The sequence below is a fragment of the Gigantopelta aegis genome, chromosome 6 (assembly GCF_016097555.1).
Source record: "Gigantopelta aegis isolate Gae_Host chromosome 6, Gae_host_genome, whole genome shotgun sequence".
Classification (NCBI taxonomy): Eukaryota; Metazoa; Mollusca; class Gastropoda; order Neomphalida; family Peltospiridae; genus Gigantopelta; species Gigantopelta aegis.
The window spans coordinates 98,243,012-98,256,711 of NC_054704.1; the positions used below are offsets into that span (position 1 = coordinate 98,243,012).

The 13,700-nt window shown below is 34.5% G+C and overlaps 1 protein-coding gene across 2 annotated transcripts in view; it reads left to right on the forward strand.

Annotated features, from left to right (window-relative positions):
• The first annotated feature begins 5,035 nt into the window (after nucleotides 1-5,035).
• Nucleotides 5,036-13,700, forward strand: part of LOC121376084 — an 80,157-nt gene continuing 71,492 nt past the window's right edge. For both annotated transcript variants that reach the window (XM_041503863.1, XM_041503862.1), the window contains exons 1-3: nucleotides 5,036-5,126; nucleotides 10,775-10,914; nucleotides 13,240-13,475. In XM_041503863.1, coding sequence (XP_041359797.1) covers nucleotides 10,859-10,914; nucleotides 13,240-13,475 — 292 coding nt within the window. In that variant the 5' untranslated portion in view covers nucleotides 5,036-5,126; nucleotides 10,775-10,858. The remainder of the gene's footprint in view (nucleotides 5,127-10,774; nucleotides 10,915-13,239; nucleotides 13,476-13,700) is intronic.

Here is a 13,700-nt window from a genome sequence, read left to right on the forward strand (position 1 = left end):
AGTGTGAACATTGTCAGTGTACTGACTGTGCGCCACATTTTGGTGGAGTGTGATAATTTCAAGCCGACGAGAACAGAAATGTTTTGGAATCTTTTAAATTCCACCCAGAATTCAATTGAAAGTTCGGGGTGTTGATTAATGTTATTACAAACATTGTTAATATTTCACTTTCCATATTTTAATTTGAAAAGTATCTGAAGATGTATTTTAACATATAAGTGTATTTTACTACTCGTTTTTGTCTACAGAACTATGGCAATAAAGTTATCTAGACCTTTAGTTACACAGTTATAGCTATTTTCGTTGCCCACCTCCCTATATATTTCATTCAAATTTGGCCATGGAGGTTGTATCTTTTGATTTCATTTTGTCAGTTATTGCCGGGTGACATAAAGTCTACCCTCGCTTTTCTGTCTACCTACACGCTGTACTTAAAGATTATGAAGAGTAACTTTGGGAACATTTCATGCACACGGGGACACCCCACCCCCCAGTCAAATGACTAATTATAATTATTAGCTGAACAAACGTTGTCATTGCTACTTGAACCAACAATCATAATTCATGCCATCAAATGTGCATACATGATTACAGTCGGGCTACCTCCGCGCACTGAACGAAGAAACGTAGGGACCTAAGTCTATTGTATCACGTTATTTACGTTGTATTTTTAACTATAGTCCTACCACAACGTGTCATAAGGACAAAGTATTATAGCTAAAATTTGCAGGGTTGAAACAATCGATAAAAAAGGAAACATTCCCATTTTTTTATTATTATTATTATAGATTTAACAGTCACCAGATTGTTGCATGGAATTTGAAATATTGATTATTGCAAGGTAAGACGGGACAAACGTCTACTGTGTTTTTTAAATAGCTTTGGCGATTATTTTTGTTTTATCTGAATATGCATTTATTATTTATTCAAAGTTAGTACTGACAATATCCAATTTTACGTTTTTAAAATTTTAGCGCCCTTATTTTATTCCATAGAAAAATAATGGACGTGTGACTCAGACTTTTACTGACGTCACTAACTTAGTACGCAAATGTAAACATGCATATGCAGACGACACGTTTTCCATTATTAATTTTGCATGAACGCATGATCGCCATAAATAATAATTTAAAAAAAAATAAGACAACTACACGTGTTATAATGTCTTTTTGCCCTATTTTTGTTCATGCGCAGACATTAATGAATTTTGAAGATAAAACCGACATATGGTTAAGGACCACACAGAATTTGAGAGGAAACCCGCTATCGCCACTACATGGGCTACTCTTCCGATTGGCAGCAAGGGATCTTTTATTTGCGCTTCCCACAGGCAGGATAGCACAAACCATGGCCTTTGTTGAACCAGTTATGGATCACTGGTTGGTGTAAGTGGTTTACACCTACCCATTGAGCCTTGCGGAGCACTCACTCAGGGTTTGGAGTCGGTATCTGGATTAAAAATCCCATGCCTCGACTGGGATCCGAACCCAGTACCTACCAGCCCATAGACCGATGGCCTGCCACGACGCCACCGAGGCCGGTCTTTAAAGTACGAAGTCTTTAGTGTACTGAAAAGAAAAACATATTTGCAGGAACGAATAGAAATAACAGTGCTAGATATTGCAACAACAAAGAGGGATGTGTCGGAGGGAATGATGCTTTAAGATTTCTTATTATTGCTGCTCTTAGCGAACGATATTTCTCAAAGTACCCATTAACTGTGATTTCATGCATGGACAGTTCCAGATCGCAAACGATGACAAGTCCGAGGTTGAGCCACTTGTACCTGTACAACACAGAAACACGCGTGTAGCTGTAAGAGTTCATGGATCGATGTGTGCGCGCGCGTGTGTGTGTGTGTGTGTGTGTGTGTGTGTGTGTGTGAAAATGGACTAGGGCAAGGAGTATGCATTTTTCTGCTCTTTTTTGCAAAGTATATTGATGATTTAGATGAAACTGTCATTTGTTATCGGATTTAAAGGGACTGATAATGGGAACATTTAAATTGACATTTGTATTATGGTATTCAGATGATTCGAACCAGATAATACGGACGATTTACAATCATGATTATACCTTTTTCATGATTAAGTGTTTAGGTTGGAAATTACCTTTTAACATAGGTGTCACGGCAGTTTCCGATCACTTCACCTGTATACTACCATGGTTCTTTAATAGAAACATTTATTCATCCTGTGAAAAGAAAATCACAACATTTTTATCACTTTTAAAATGTTGATGTTTATGCCTTTTAATACCGTATGATAATGGTATAGCTGCAATATAGGGACTATATAATAATTCCTCAAAGGAAAGGACAGGGACAGGAATATTTGTTTCATATTTGGTTAACGACACCTAGATAGTGAGAGAGGACTCTGCTACTGATAAGCAGAAATAAACCAACCTTGACTATTGGAGGAAAGTTAAAGAGCTTCTTTTGTTGTATTGTTCGACTGATAGATACGGCAGTGCAATAAATCAATGGAAGGTGGCTTATTACTGAGATTGTATTGGATGTCCTAATATCGTCAATATTGTGAAAAGTTACGTTAAAGCACTCCACAAATCTGCCTTCCATTGATTTGTTGCACTACCGTATCCATTATTTTGAGCAATACAACAAAAGCAGCTCTTTAACTTTCCAATAGTCAAGGGTTTTTTTTTTTTTAATGTTTCAGTTATGGAACCGGATTATTGGTGACGTCATTCAATAACAAAAAATTGTCAGTCAATACAAGGTCATGCACAAATAAAAGTTCTTTTCAAGAGACCGTCCTGGGTTTGCAGCCTTTGTAACAACATGTTTACCATTACAGACCCGTTTTAATGACTTGAGATATTTTCCTGTTTAGAATATCGGTGTCTGTATAAACAAGGTGTTTATTGTCGTCTAAGTGTTTGTAATAGCCCAAACCGGATTTTACTTTCCAATAATTTCGAACGTATGAATATATATATATATATATATATATATATATATATATATATCAGGAAGAAAATGATCAATGACATTAGTACACGAAACGTTTGTTTTCTATGTTTGGAAATATGGATTTTTCTTTTCTTCTTTTCTCGCTGTCTATCTGTTTAATTTCTCTTTTATTATATATTTAGTCTGTCATTAATTTTGTGCTCCAAATTTGACTGTTTAAATTAACTAGTAATTTTATTGAATGCACTTTATAGTTATGTATCTATTGTAAGATAATGATTTCAGGGCCCTAACCCTGACATTATCAATATATAAATATCTGGGGCAATAAAGATATTAAAAAAATAACGAACAACGACAGTAACTAACGACCGGCTGTAGTAGGGGAGTATAGTCGGTCAATTTAAGGATCGGCGGGGCCCCCTTCCCATGATATACATTTTTCAATGTAACATGGGAATAGCTGGGGAAAATAAATGTTTGAAGCACGGGGCCCGGATAAACCGGCTCTGAATATAGTAGGTGGTAACAAGTACCTCTTAAAAATGCCAGAAGTAACTACTGAACACTTTCCGAAGTGGTCAGACTAAGCCCACAGCTATAAGCAGGTGTGTGACACGGATAGCCACAGGAGACAAGCACATGTCGCGGTTGGAGAGACGAGAACTGAGATGTGGAGGTGGACGGAGAAAGAAGTTGAAAGATGGAAGGAGCTGCCAAATTGACAAGACATAAGATGGAAGTCAAGGGAGAGAAAGGAAAGAGGGTGCTGAATAAAACGAAATGAAAAAAAAGAACGTTTTAGGATGGGGCGTTTCGTTTGGATCTTGACATCCAATTGTCGGTAACCGTAGAGGCATGGATTCAGGGTTGCTTGTGTGGTCCCCCACCCCGCACTCCGAAGTGTCCTGAAAATCAAGAATGTCTTCTAACGGTTTAGTGTATGATAAATGTGCGTACGAGACGGGGGGGGGGGGGGGGGGGGGGGGGAACTCCTCAACTTCGGGCAAAATGAGCTGGCCTTAAACTTTTTCATCATGTATTTCCATCATTCTACCAACAATATTAGTTGTAATCCATGTAAAAATGTGTAGTGAATCGTTTGAAACCCTATATAGCTGTTTGCCAGAAATGCTAATTTGAATAAAGTGTGTTATCCAGATTCGAGCATTTTCATTTAATTCGTGCAACAATCAGCCTGCACCCGCTACGCCTATGGCCAACCTCTCTCTCTCTCAATTAAAATGAATTACTAATTAATATGTCTAAGAAGGATAAATTGTGTGTTCATGATTGTGCGCTTGAACGTAAATTAGATTAAGCACGAACATCCCAATACCAGTATAACTGATTTTGATATTTTTGCATGGTTTGTACTAGGATTTAGTCTAAAATCTTTACCATGTAATTCTCGTCAAAGATAAAGCGTGTCATTGATTTTCAAACCGCTCGCTTGAAGTTGACGTTAGTAACTATTAAAAATAATTTACGTTCATTACAATGTTGATTTTGTACCGGGAGAAAGGGTGGGGTCTAGACCAGAGCGCTCGTCTCAGATGCATGGATCGTAGAGGCACACTTTTTCGGCGGACCCACTGGGTTGTTCACGTCAAACCTTTGCTCTGTGATTGGTATATCAAATGCTGTGGAATGTGCTGTCCTGCCTGTGGAGGAAGTGTTTGTAATAGACCCCATGCTTCTAATGGAAACGTGTCGCGTGTGCCTGTTGGAGTTACCAAATGTTTGACATACCATAGCCCATGATCATTAATCAATATGTTTTAGTGATGCCGTTAAATAAAACAAACTTTAATTACTAAACTGTGTAGTTGAGGTTTCGTTAAACATTTCTCTTCTATTCAATATCCGTTGATCGTTAATTAATCTCTGAGTGCTAGTGCCATGTCGTTAAAGAAACAAACTTTTCGTTTTCGTGGGGGGTTTTTCTACACTTCCTAGTTCTGTTAGACTACGTTCGATCCAGACCATTGGCTTATTTATATGGAGTCATCTGTCAACCATCGTTTGTGATTATTGATAACAGCCCTAACATCATCGATCGCGTCGAATACGGCTAGGCCTCCTTTCCACCAAACCGGACAAATTGTGAGGTAGTGCGAGAAAGCCATGGAAAATAACGACTGTGTCTGGTGCATTCTCATTTACTGTTTGTTTGTCGACCAAACCCAAGGTAATTTATAGCTTTTTTATATTATATTATATTATAATTTTACATTTTTACTTTTAAATCTTTTCTATTTTATTTTGAATTTTATATTTTATTTAAAATTTTATATTTATGTGTGTATATTTATTTTAATTTACTGGGGGGTTTTAATCTTCAGATGCAGGTTTTACCATAGTTTGACACCCAATAGCCAATGTATTTTTCGTGCTGGGGTGTCGTTAAACATTCATTCATTCATTCAGATGCAGGTAATTTGCAATATTAATAATTGTAAATATACTCAACAAAATTAATTAAGTGCCAGTAGATAAGTTTAACTTTTTTATTATTATTGTCCAAATTATATTTGATTTCGGATTTACAAAGCATGCAGCGTTTGCAATTTTTTTCATTGTTAACATGCGTCAAAATGTACTCAAACAACATTTAGAAGCCATCTGTAATGTAAAGTGGCTACCATATACCATCGACGTCCCAAACTGCGTTCACCTAACGACAAAAACACGAATACGATATTTACGTAAATACTATTCTACATTGTTCAGCTACGATATGTGAAACAAAATAGATTGCAATCAATTAACGTCAAAATAATCAACAATGTGGACGTAAAACAAACCCATTCTAGTAAACAAAAGTGAAGCACCCTCCAGTAAACAGGAAATAGTGCAACGTTTCTAACTGCGTTCAGGAGCTTGCGTTTGCACAGGTGCGGTTCGAAATTTTCCATTTTTAAGGTCACTACATGAACGAATTTTTTTGTTGTTAACTATGCACAATTGACGAAAACTTTGTTTGATATTTTTTAAAGGAAAAATTAGGGGATAACCCTACTGTGTTTTCCGATTTGCGGACGTATATCGGTGGTTTTACTGTCGCAAATTTAGTTTTATTGGCGACGCGTTAGCGGAGCCAATAAAACGATAAATTTGCGACTGTTCTAATTAAATTGTTTGCTGGTTGATTTTAAATAGGAAATTGTCACATTTTTAGTAAGAATAAGCCTATAAACGTCACCAGCTGGTGACGTCATTAGGCAGCCCATTAAACAGACGATGGGTGGTCGGACAGTTCGCGGCTTGAACATAGATGTGTAATTTGGCATATTTAATCAGCTCTTATGATTAGATAACGACTAATAAAGAATAATATGTTCATTTCTGACATAAAAACTTCTCAGTATTTAACGACTTTCTACGAGGCATTTGGACCCGATATCGGTAATTTTAAGGAATAAACAAAAACGACTTCGTGAAATGAATGGTTTTAGGGGTTTGTAAAGTTTTGTATTTAAGATACTTACTTGTTTGAACTTTATTGTTAATGAAAATGTTCTAGAACTGAAGAAAAACCTCACAAATGAACGACAAGCAGACAACAAATTGGCTGTTGATTGCGCGAACCGTGCACTAGAAAACAAACTGAACGGAGTTAGAAGCATAACGCAGTTAGGAACGTTGACGATAATACTAGCAAAGTCTGCTTGCCCTTAATTAATTTTGTCACGTATACCAAATCACACAAAATTAGTTTTGACGATCTTACGTTTCAACGGTTACTTTTTTAAAATTATCATTCTATTTTATTAAACATTTTATTTGTATTATTATGTTTTATTTGTATTATTATGTTATATTATATTTTATTTTTAATCACTTGATTTTCAAAGATTGATAATGATTCTACATATAAAATCGCATTGAGTAAACTTGAGTATAATATTTTTAAACGTTTGAAGGGACTATCCTGAGTTTTCGACTATTGTTAAGATGAATGATGTCGACTTTTTAACACCTCTAATTACATATTAAATTTATTTTTTATAAATAAAATATCAGTTTGTTGTATATTGAACCTTTTGGGGGGTTTTATCGTTCTAGTGTTTGCATTAAGTCAAACATCATTTATTTCCTAATATATATTTTTTCGTACGGAATTATTGGTATATCAAATCCAGTTTCTGTTACAATATTAGGACGATCAGAAACACATTGAATATACAGACACTGATATTCTAAATTAAAAAAAAATATTTAATATGTAATAGTCGTTACAAAATTGTATTAGTCGAAAACCAGGGCTTCTAGAATTTTATAAAATCCACTAGCCATGGGATCAGTGATTTACATTTTTTACTAGCTACGTTTAAAAAAATCACTTGCCCTACCTTACTTTAAGTTAATACAATTGTACTAAACTGGCGACCAATAACTCTCCTAAATTGTACATATAAACTGGCTTCAGGTTGTATTGCAAATCGAATAAAAAAGGTTCTTGATAAAATAATAGACTCAGACCAAACAGGCTTTATTATTGGAAGGTACATTGGTGAAAACATTAGATTAATTTACGATATTATGCATTATACCGAAGAACAAGATATCCCTGGTTTACTATTATTAATCGATTTCGCAAAAGCTTTTGATTCAATATCTTGGTCATTTATCAATAAAGCCTTAGACATTTTTAACTTCAAAACATCAATGAAAGCCTGGATTAAAACACTACATAGTAACTCGGTATCGAGAGTAATTCAGAATGGATTTCTTTTAGAGCCATTTAAACTAGAAAGGGTCTGTATACAAGGCGATCTTTTGTCTCCTTATATATTTATTTTATGTGCTGAAATCCTCGCTATCATAGTAAAAAAAACTCCAATAATATAAAAGGTATCACTATAGATGGTGAAAAATATTTAATATCGCAGTATGCAGACGACACAAGTTTTATTTTAGACGGCTCTCCTGAGTCCCTGCAGGGTGTTCTATCTATCCTAGATTATTATTATGCACAAATATCTGGCCTAAAATTTAACTACACCAAATCAAAAGCTATTTGGATAGGTAGCAAGAAATTTTCAAATGAAGTTTACCATCACACTCGATGGAAACTAGAATGGGGCAGTACACAGTTTAACTTTCTCGGTATTAACTTTTCCATTAACCTAGAAGAAATTATTGATTTAAATTATAATCCCAAGATTATCGAAATACAAAAATTAATGAAGCTATGGTCTATCAGAAAACTTACTGTTCTAGGAAGAATTACAGTCCTTAAAACGTTAATAGTTCCTAAACTAACACACCTACTGAAAACATTACCAAATCCAAGCGAACGTTTGCTAAAACATATAAATACATTATTTTTCCAATTTATTTGGAATAGCGGCCGTGAACAACTTAAAAGAAACTTAATAACGCAAGACTATAAAAATGGTGGCATCAAAATGATAAACATAAATAATTTTATGACTGTTTTGAAAAGTTCGTGGATCCGACGGATATTTTTAAATAACTCAAAATGGACCATTTTGTTCGAAGCTTCTATAAATATATCAACACGTGATTTAATTATATATGGCGACCTTTTTCTATACTGTAAAAAAAAGGTCAATAAAAAATACATTTTGGAGAGACACATTGGTTAGTTGGTTAAGGATACAAGAAAAACAACTTCCAGTAAGCGTAGATGATATTCTCCAGATCAATATCTGGTTTAAGAGTAAAATATGTATAGATAAAAAGCCATTTATACTAAAACGATATATCTCAAAAGGTATTATCTTTATTAACGATTTGTTGAATGAACAAGGAGACTTTCTAACATATGAACAGTTCATAGAGAAATACGACATAATTACCAATTTTCTGGAATATGCTTCATTGGTCAGTGCTATAAAATCATTCATTTACAACCTAGATAATTTAAATGATGACGTTTTTATAGCATTACAAAATCCTGTTCTTCCATATAACTTAAAGGTTTTGTTCAAAGTTCAGAAAGGTTGCAAACATATATATATATATGATTTACTGAACGCTCAAACCACCATTCCAAAATCACAAACAAAATATCTAAAGAAGGATATATCTATGATATATATGATTGGGAAAAATATTACATTCTACCCTTTAGATCTGTCAAAAACACAACGTTATCTTGGTTTCAGTATAAAATCATACACAGAATTCTTACAACAAACAAATTTCTAAATATGATTAATTATATTGATTCCACTGCCTGTAGATTTTGCAACAAATCACCTGAAATCATACAACACCTCTTATTTGAATGTAATGTAGTACATTCTCTGTGTGAAGCAATAGAAGAATGGATAAGAAATGAAACTGGAATTAATATTACTCTAAGCAGAGATATAGTTGTTAGGCATGATTAACAACGAAAAAGGTAATTTTGTAAATTGGCTGACTATCAACATAAAATATTATATTTACAGTATGAAAATACCAAAAAGAAATTTACATGTCAATGCCGCGAAAAATATTCTACAAAATAATTTTGAAATAGAAAAATATATTTATTAAAAAAATTGCAACTATGGAGCATTTCATAAGCAATGGACACCCTATAAAACACTCTTTGAAAGAATGTTTTAATTAAAAATAATGCTTTGAAAGTTCACTTGGAAATAGAGTACTAATTAAAATGTCATTCTCTAATACTCTTTCAATATCCCCACAACTTCTTTATACTTATCTACTGTTTTACTCTCTCTCTCTCTCTCTCTCTCTCTCTCTCTCTCTCTCTCTCTCTCTCTCTCTCTCTCTCTCTCTCTCTCTCTCTCTCTCTCTCGCCCTCTCTCTCGCCCTTTCCGTCTTATAAACACCATAGAAAGCGTTAACATATTAAAAAAATATTTTGTTTAGATACTATTGTTTAAATATGTACTTTGTAACGCAGTGACCACGGCTCCCCAACCTGTTCACTGTCTATGTTCTGGGGGCAATAAATCTTTACAAAAAAATGTTTGACATCCAATAGCCGATGATTAATAAATCAATGAGCTCTAGTGGTATCGTTAAACAAAAAAACTTTAACTTTTATAATCCTCTGATCGATAGAAACATATCACTGCTGTTAAAAAACAAATGGAATACACACGTTATCTAACTTCCTCCATAATACACATCACAACAGTAAATATTTATTCCAATAAATCTAAATAGAACTGATTGTTATTGAAGGAGAAAAGAAGGGAAAGAAGCAACATAAGTTCTCTCTGTGTTTGATCATCAGACGGCAAGCTTGCTACAATCAATCAATACAGACGGCGGGATGGCGCCAAAACGTAGGGAGCAAATTGTGACGAAAACGATAAATGTATAGAGTAAAGTTAAAATTAAAATTTGTTTTGTTTAACAACATCACTAGAGAACATTGATTTATTAATCATCGGCTATTGGATGTCAAACATATGGTCATTTTTCACAGCCATAGAGAGGAAACCCGCTACATTTTTTCATTAGTAGCAAGGGATCTTTTATATGCACCATTCCACAAACAGGATAGCACATACCATGGCCTTTGATATACTGGTGCACTGGCTGGAATGAGAAGTAGTTCAATGGGCCCATCGACGGAGATCGACCCTAGACCGACCGCGCATCAGGCGTGCGCTTTACCATTAGCCTACGTCCCGTCCCACATGCACAGAGTATCAGTTTTTACAAACATTTAGAATATCAGAAAAGAAATTCTCTTCTGTAACATAAGATAGGTCTTGCTCGGGATTTTTGTAAAGTGTTTTAATAATCTAGTTTCATATTATATATAATCGATACTATATATTGCGATTTTAAATATACAAATATTTTACAAGCATGTACATAAAATAATCCATTTATTTTCAGGAAAATTTGTGTTAATCACGGATATTGGTTTTTATAACGTTAGTTGAGCCGAGATGTTTAGCTTTGGGTCTCCCAGCAGCTAAAATGGAGACAGATGAAGCGTTTAACCAGGCTTACGAAGTGATCAAGGCAACATACAGGTTTGTCTACAATATCTACGGAATAGGCACAGAACTTGTTATTCTTGCGATTAATCCAGCCAGTGCACCACGACTGGTATATCAAAACCCGTGGTATGTGCTATCCTGTCTGGGGGAAGTGCATATAAAAGATCACTTGCTGCATTAGGAAAGATGTAGCAGGTTTCCGTTGATGACTACGAGTCAGAATTACCAAATGTTTGACATCCAATAGCCGATGATTGATTAATCAATGTGGTCTCGTGGTCTTGTTAAACAAAACAAACTTCTTTTTTTCTTACGATTAACACCTCAGAGTGTTTTTTATTCTCAAGTAATCGTTTCTACAAAGTTCCGAGCATCTGTGTTGTTAAGGGCGGGATTTAGCTCAGCGAGTTGAGCTCTCGCAGGATCGAACCACCTCGCTTGATCTATTCAATTGATGTTTTCTCTCGTTCCAACCAGTGTACCACAACTGGTCAAAGGCCGTGGTATGTGCTTTCCTGTATGTGGAGAAAGTGCATATTAAAAATACCTCACTGCATTAGGGAAAATTTAGCGGATTTCCTCTGATTACTACGTGTCAAAATTACCAAATGTTATCTAATAGCTAATAGATATCCAAATATCTAATAGCCGATGATCAATTAATCAATGTGCTCTTGTGGTTTCGTTAGACAAAAAACAAAGTAAAAATATTGCAGTTATGATTGCAAATTTAATACGTTGATAATTATTCTAAACATGACCATGAGAGGCTACACCACAAGTCGATGTAGTTATATTAAATTATACTTTAAAAGTTATTTCTAAAATGTGTTTCTTACACATCTTTTTGGTTAGGACATCATGCATTATTTATGATTTCACATGGCATTAACATGTGTGTTTTTCGATTTAAATACACAGTTGGTGACCCAGTCACCACAGCCATGTTATCCAATGAAATAAGCACTATGATAAATGATTTATCTGCGTCGTATAAGTTGATCTGGAACTAATTGTTACATGACGGATACGTTAACCACAAGCGTCATAAATAATGTTTAGATGGAAAAGAGTTATAAAAATTTATATTAAACATACTTTTGTTTTTTTAAGAATAGGCTATGTAATAAATAGAATACTACATTATTGTCCATTAGATACCATTTATTTTAAACCTCGCGTATACAAACGTATCCATCTTCTTCTTTTTTCTTTTTTTTTTTTTTTTTTTTTTGTTTATTACTCCAAAATACATTGGTAGTGTTAGGATTGGGGACTCCTAATTCACCACCTTACAAAATAAGTGAATGAATGAATACAAGTATCACAGATAGATATAATTAAAATTAGAATAAAATTCAGTATCATGTAAAAATTGTAAACCTAATTCTGGATGGAATCGAAATGATTCCATCACATTTGTTTGTCCAAATATATCTTTTCGAGTTTCATGCAGATGCTTACACTCCACCAAAATGTGTCGCACCGTCAGAAGACACTGACAGTGCTCACACTGAGGTGGAGGATCTTCCTTTAAGATAAATGAATGGGTTACAAAATAAGTGATCAAAAGCTATATTTGTACATTTAACTAATAAAGACATGTTGAAAACACAATATTTTGCAGAACAATTTGGAAACAATAATTGTTAGTATAAAAACACATTCATGTACAATTATGTCATTAACTGTTAATCTTAACTTTTGTAAATATATTGTGAGATGTATATTGGGAGCAAGTAAAACAGTAGGATTTATAATATACCATTGGAATTCCAGAAAAACAAGAACAAAAAGAAGAAGAGGAGAAAAGACAAAATTATTTTCAACGAGAGAGAGAGAGAGAGAGAGAGAGAGAGAGAGAGAGAGAGAGAGAGAGAGAGAGAGAGAGAGAGAGAGAGAGATTTGTAAATAATGAAAGCATTTTCTCTGTATTAATGCAAGTTGATTCTTGTTTGATATATTAAAAAATATGAACCCAGGCTCGTCTTTTAAACCCAAAACACGAACTATTTAATGAAGTGTTTGTAGATCGACCACCGTAGATCAAATTTGGTCCAGTCACAATTGCGAATCCAAGAAACTTTTCAGTATTGTAATTAAAACTTATTATTTTGATTTCGCTCGCTAGACACGTTTTGCAACAACCCGGCCACTCATGTAGTATTCACAGTGTAATAATGATATGTCCATAACTACACTATGCATTAGGCATTAATACTGCATATTTTTCCCTTTGTGGAATACTATGCCATTTATAACTGCGTCCTATCAGTGGTGGTTACTTTATCTAGAGACAAAGTTCTGTTCAGTATCAAACGTTCAACTATGAAATACTTGTATTTTTTATTTTTGCAGTGGATTTATTCCAATTTGGATTGGACTCCAATATATCCCAGCAGACGGAACGTTTCGCTGGACAGATGGGTCAGTGACGTCACGAACTAACTGGTACACGGGTGGATCGTACAACGAGCCGGATAACCCGCAGACGGAGCACTGCGTAGCAATTCATAAAACTTGGGACAATTATGGCTCCATGGTGACGAGAGAGTGTACTGGAAAGAACTATAACATCCTATGTGGTTCATACGGTAAGTGGTAAAGTAACTACTTGTACCTGGATGACCGCGTAGATGAGTGTCCTGAAATGTCCCAACCATAAAACATTATTATTAAAATAAAACAACGTAAAATTCAGTTTACCTTTTGTTCTATGTTTTCTTGTATATTAATTTCTCCGCTCTCAAATTGTTATATAGAGAATAATACATGAGTGGCCGTTAGATATCATTTGTCTCACAACGAGTTGTTTTAAA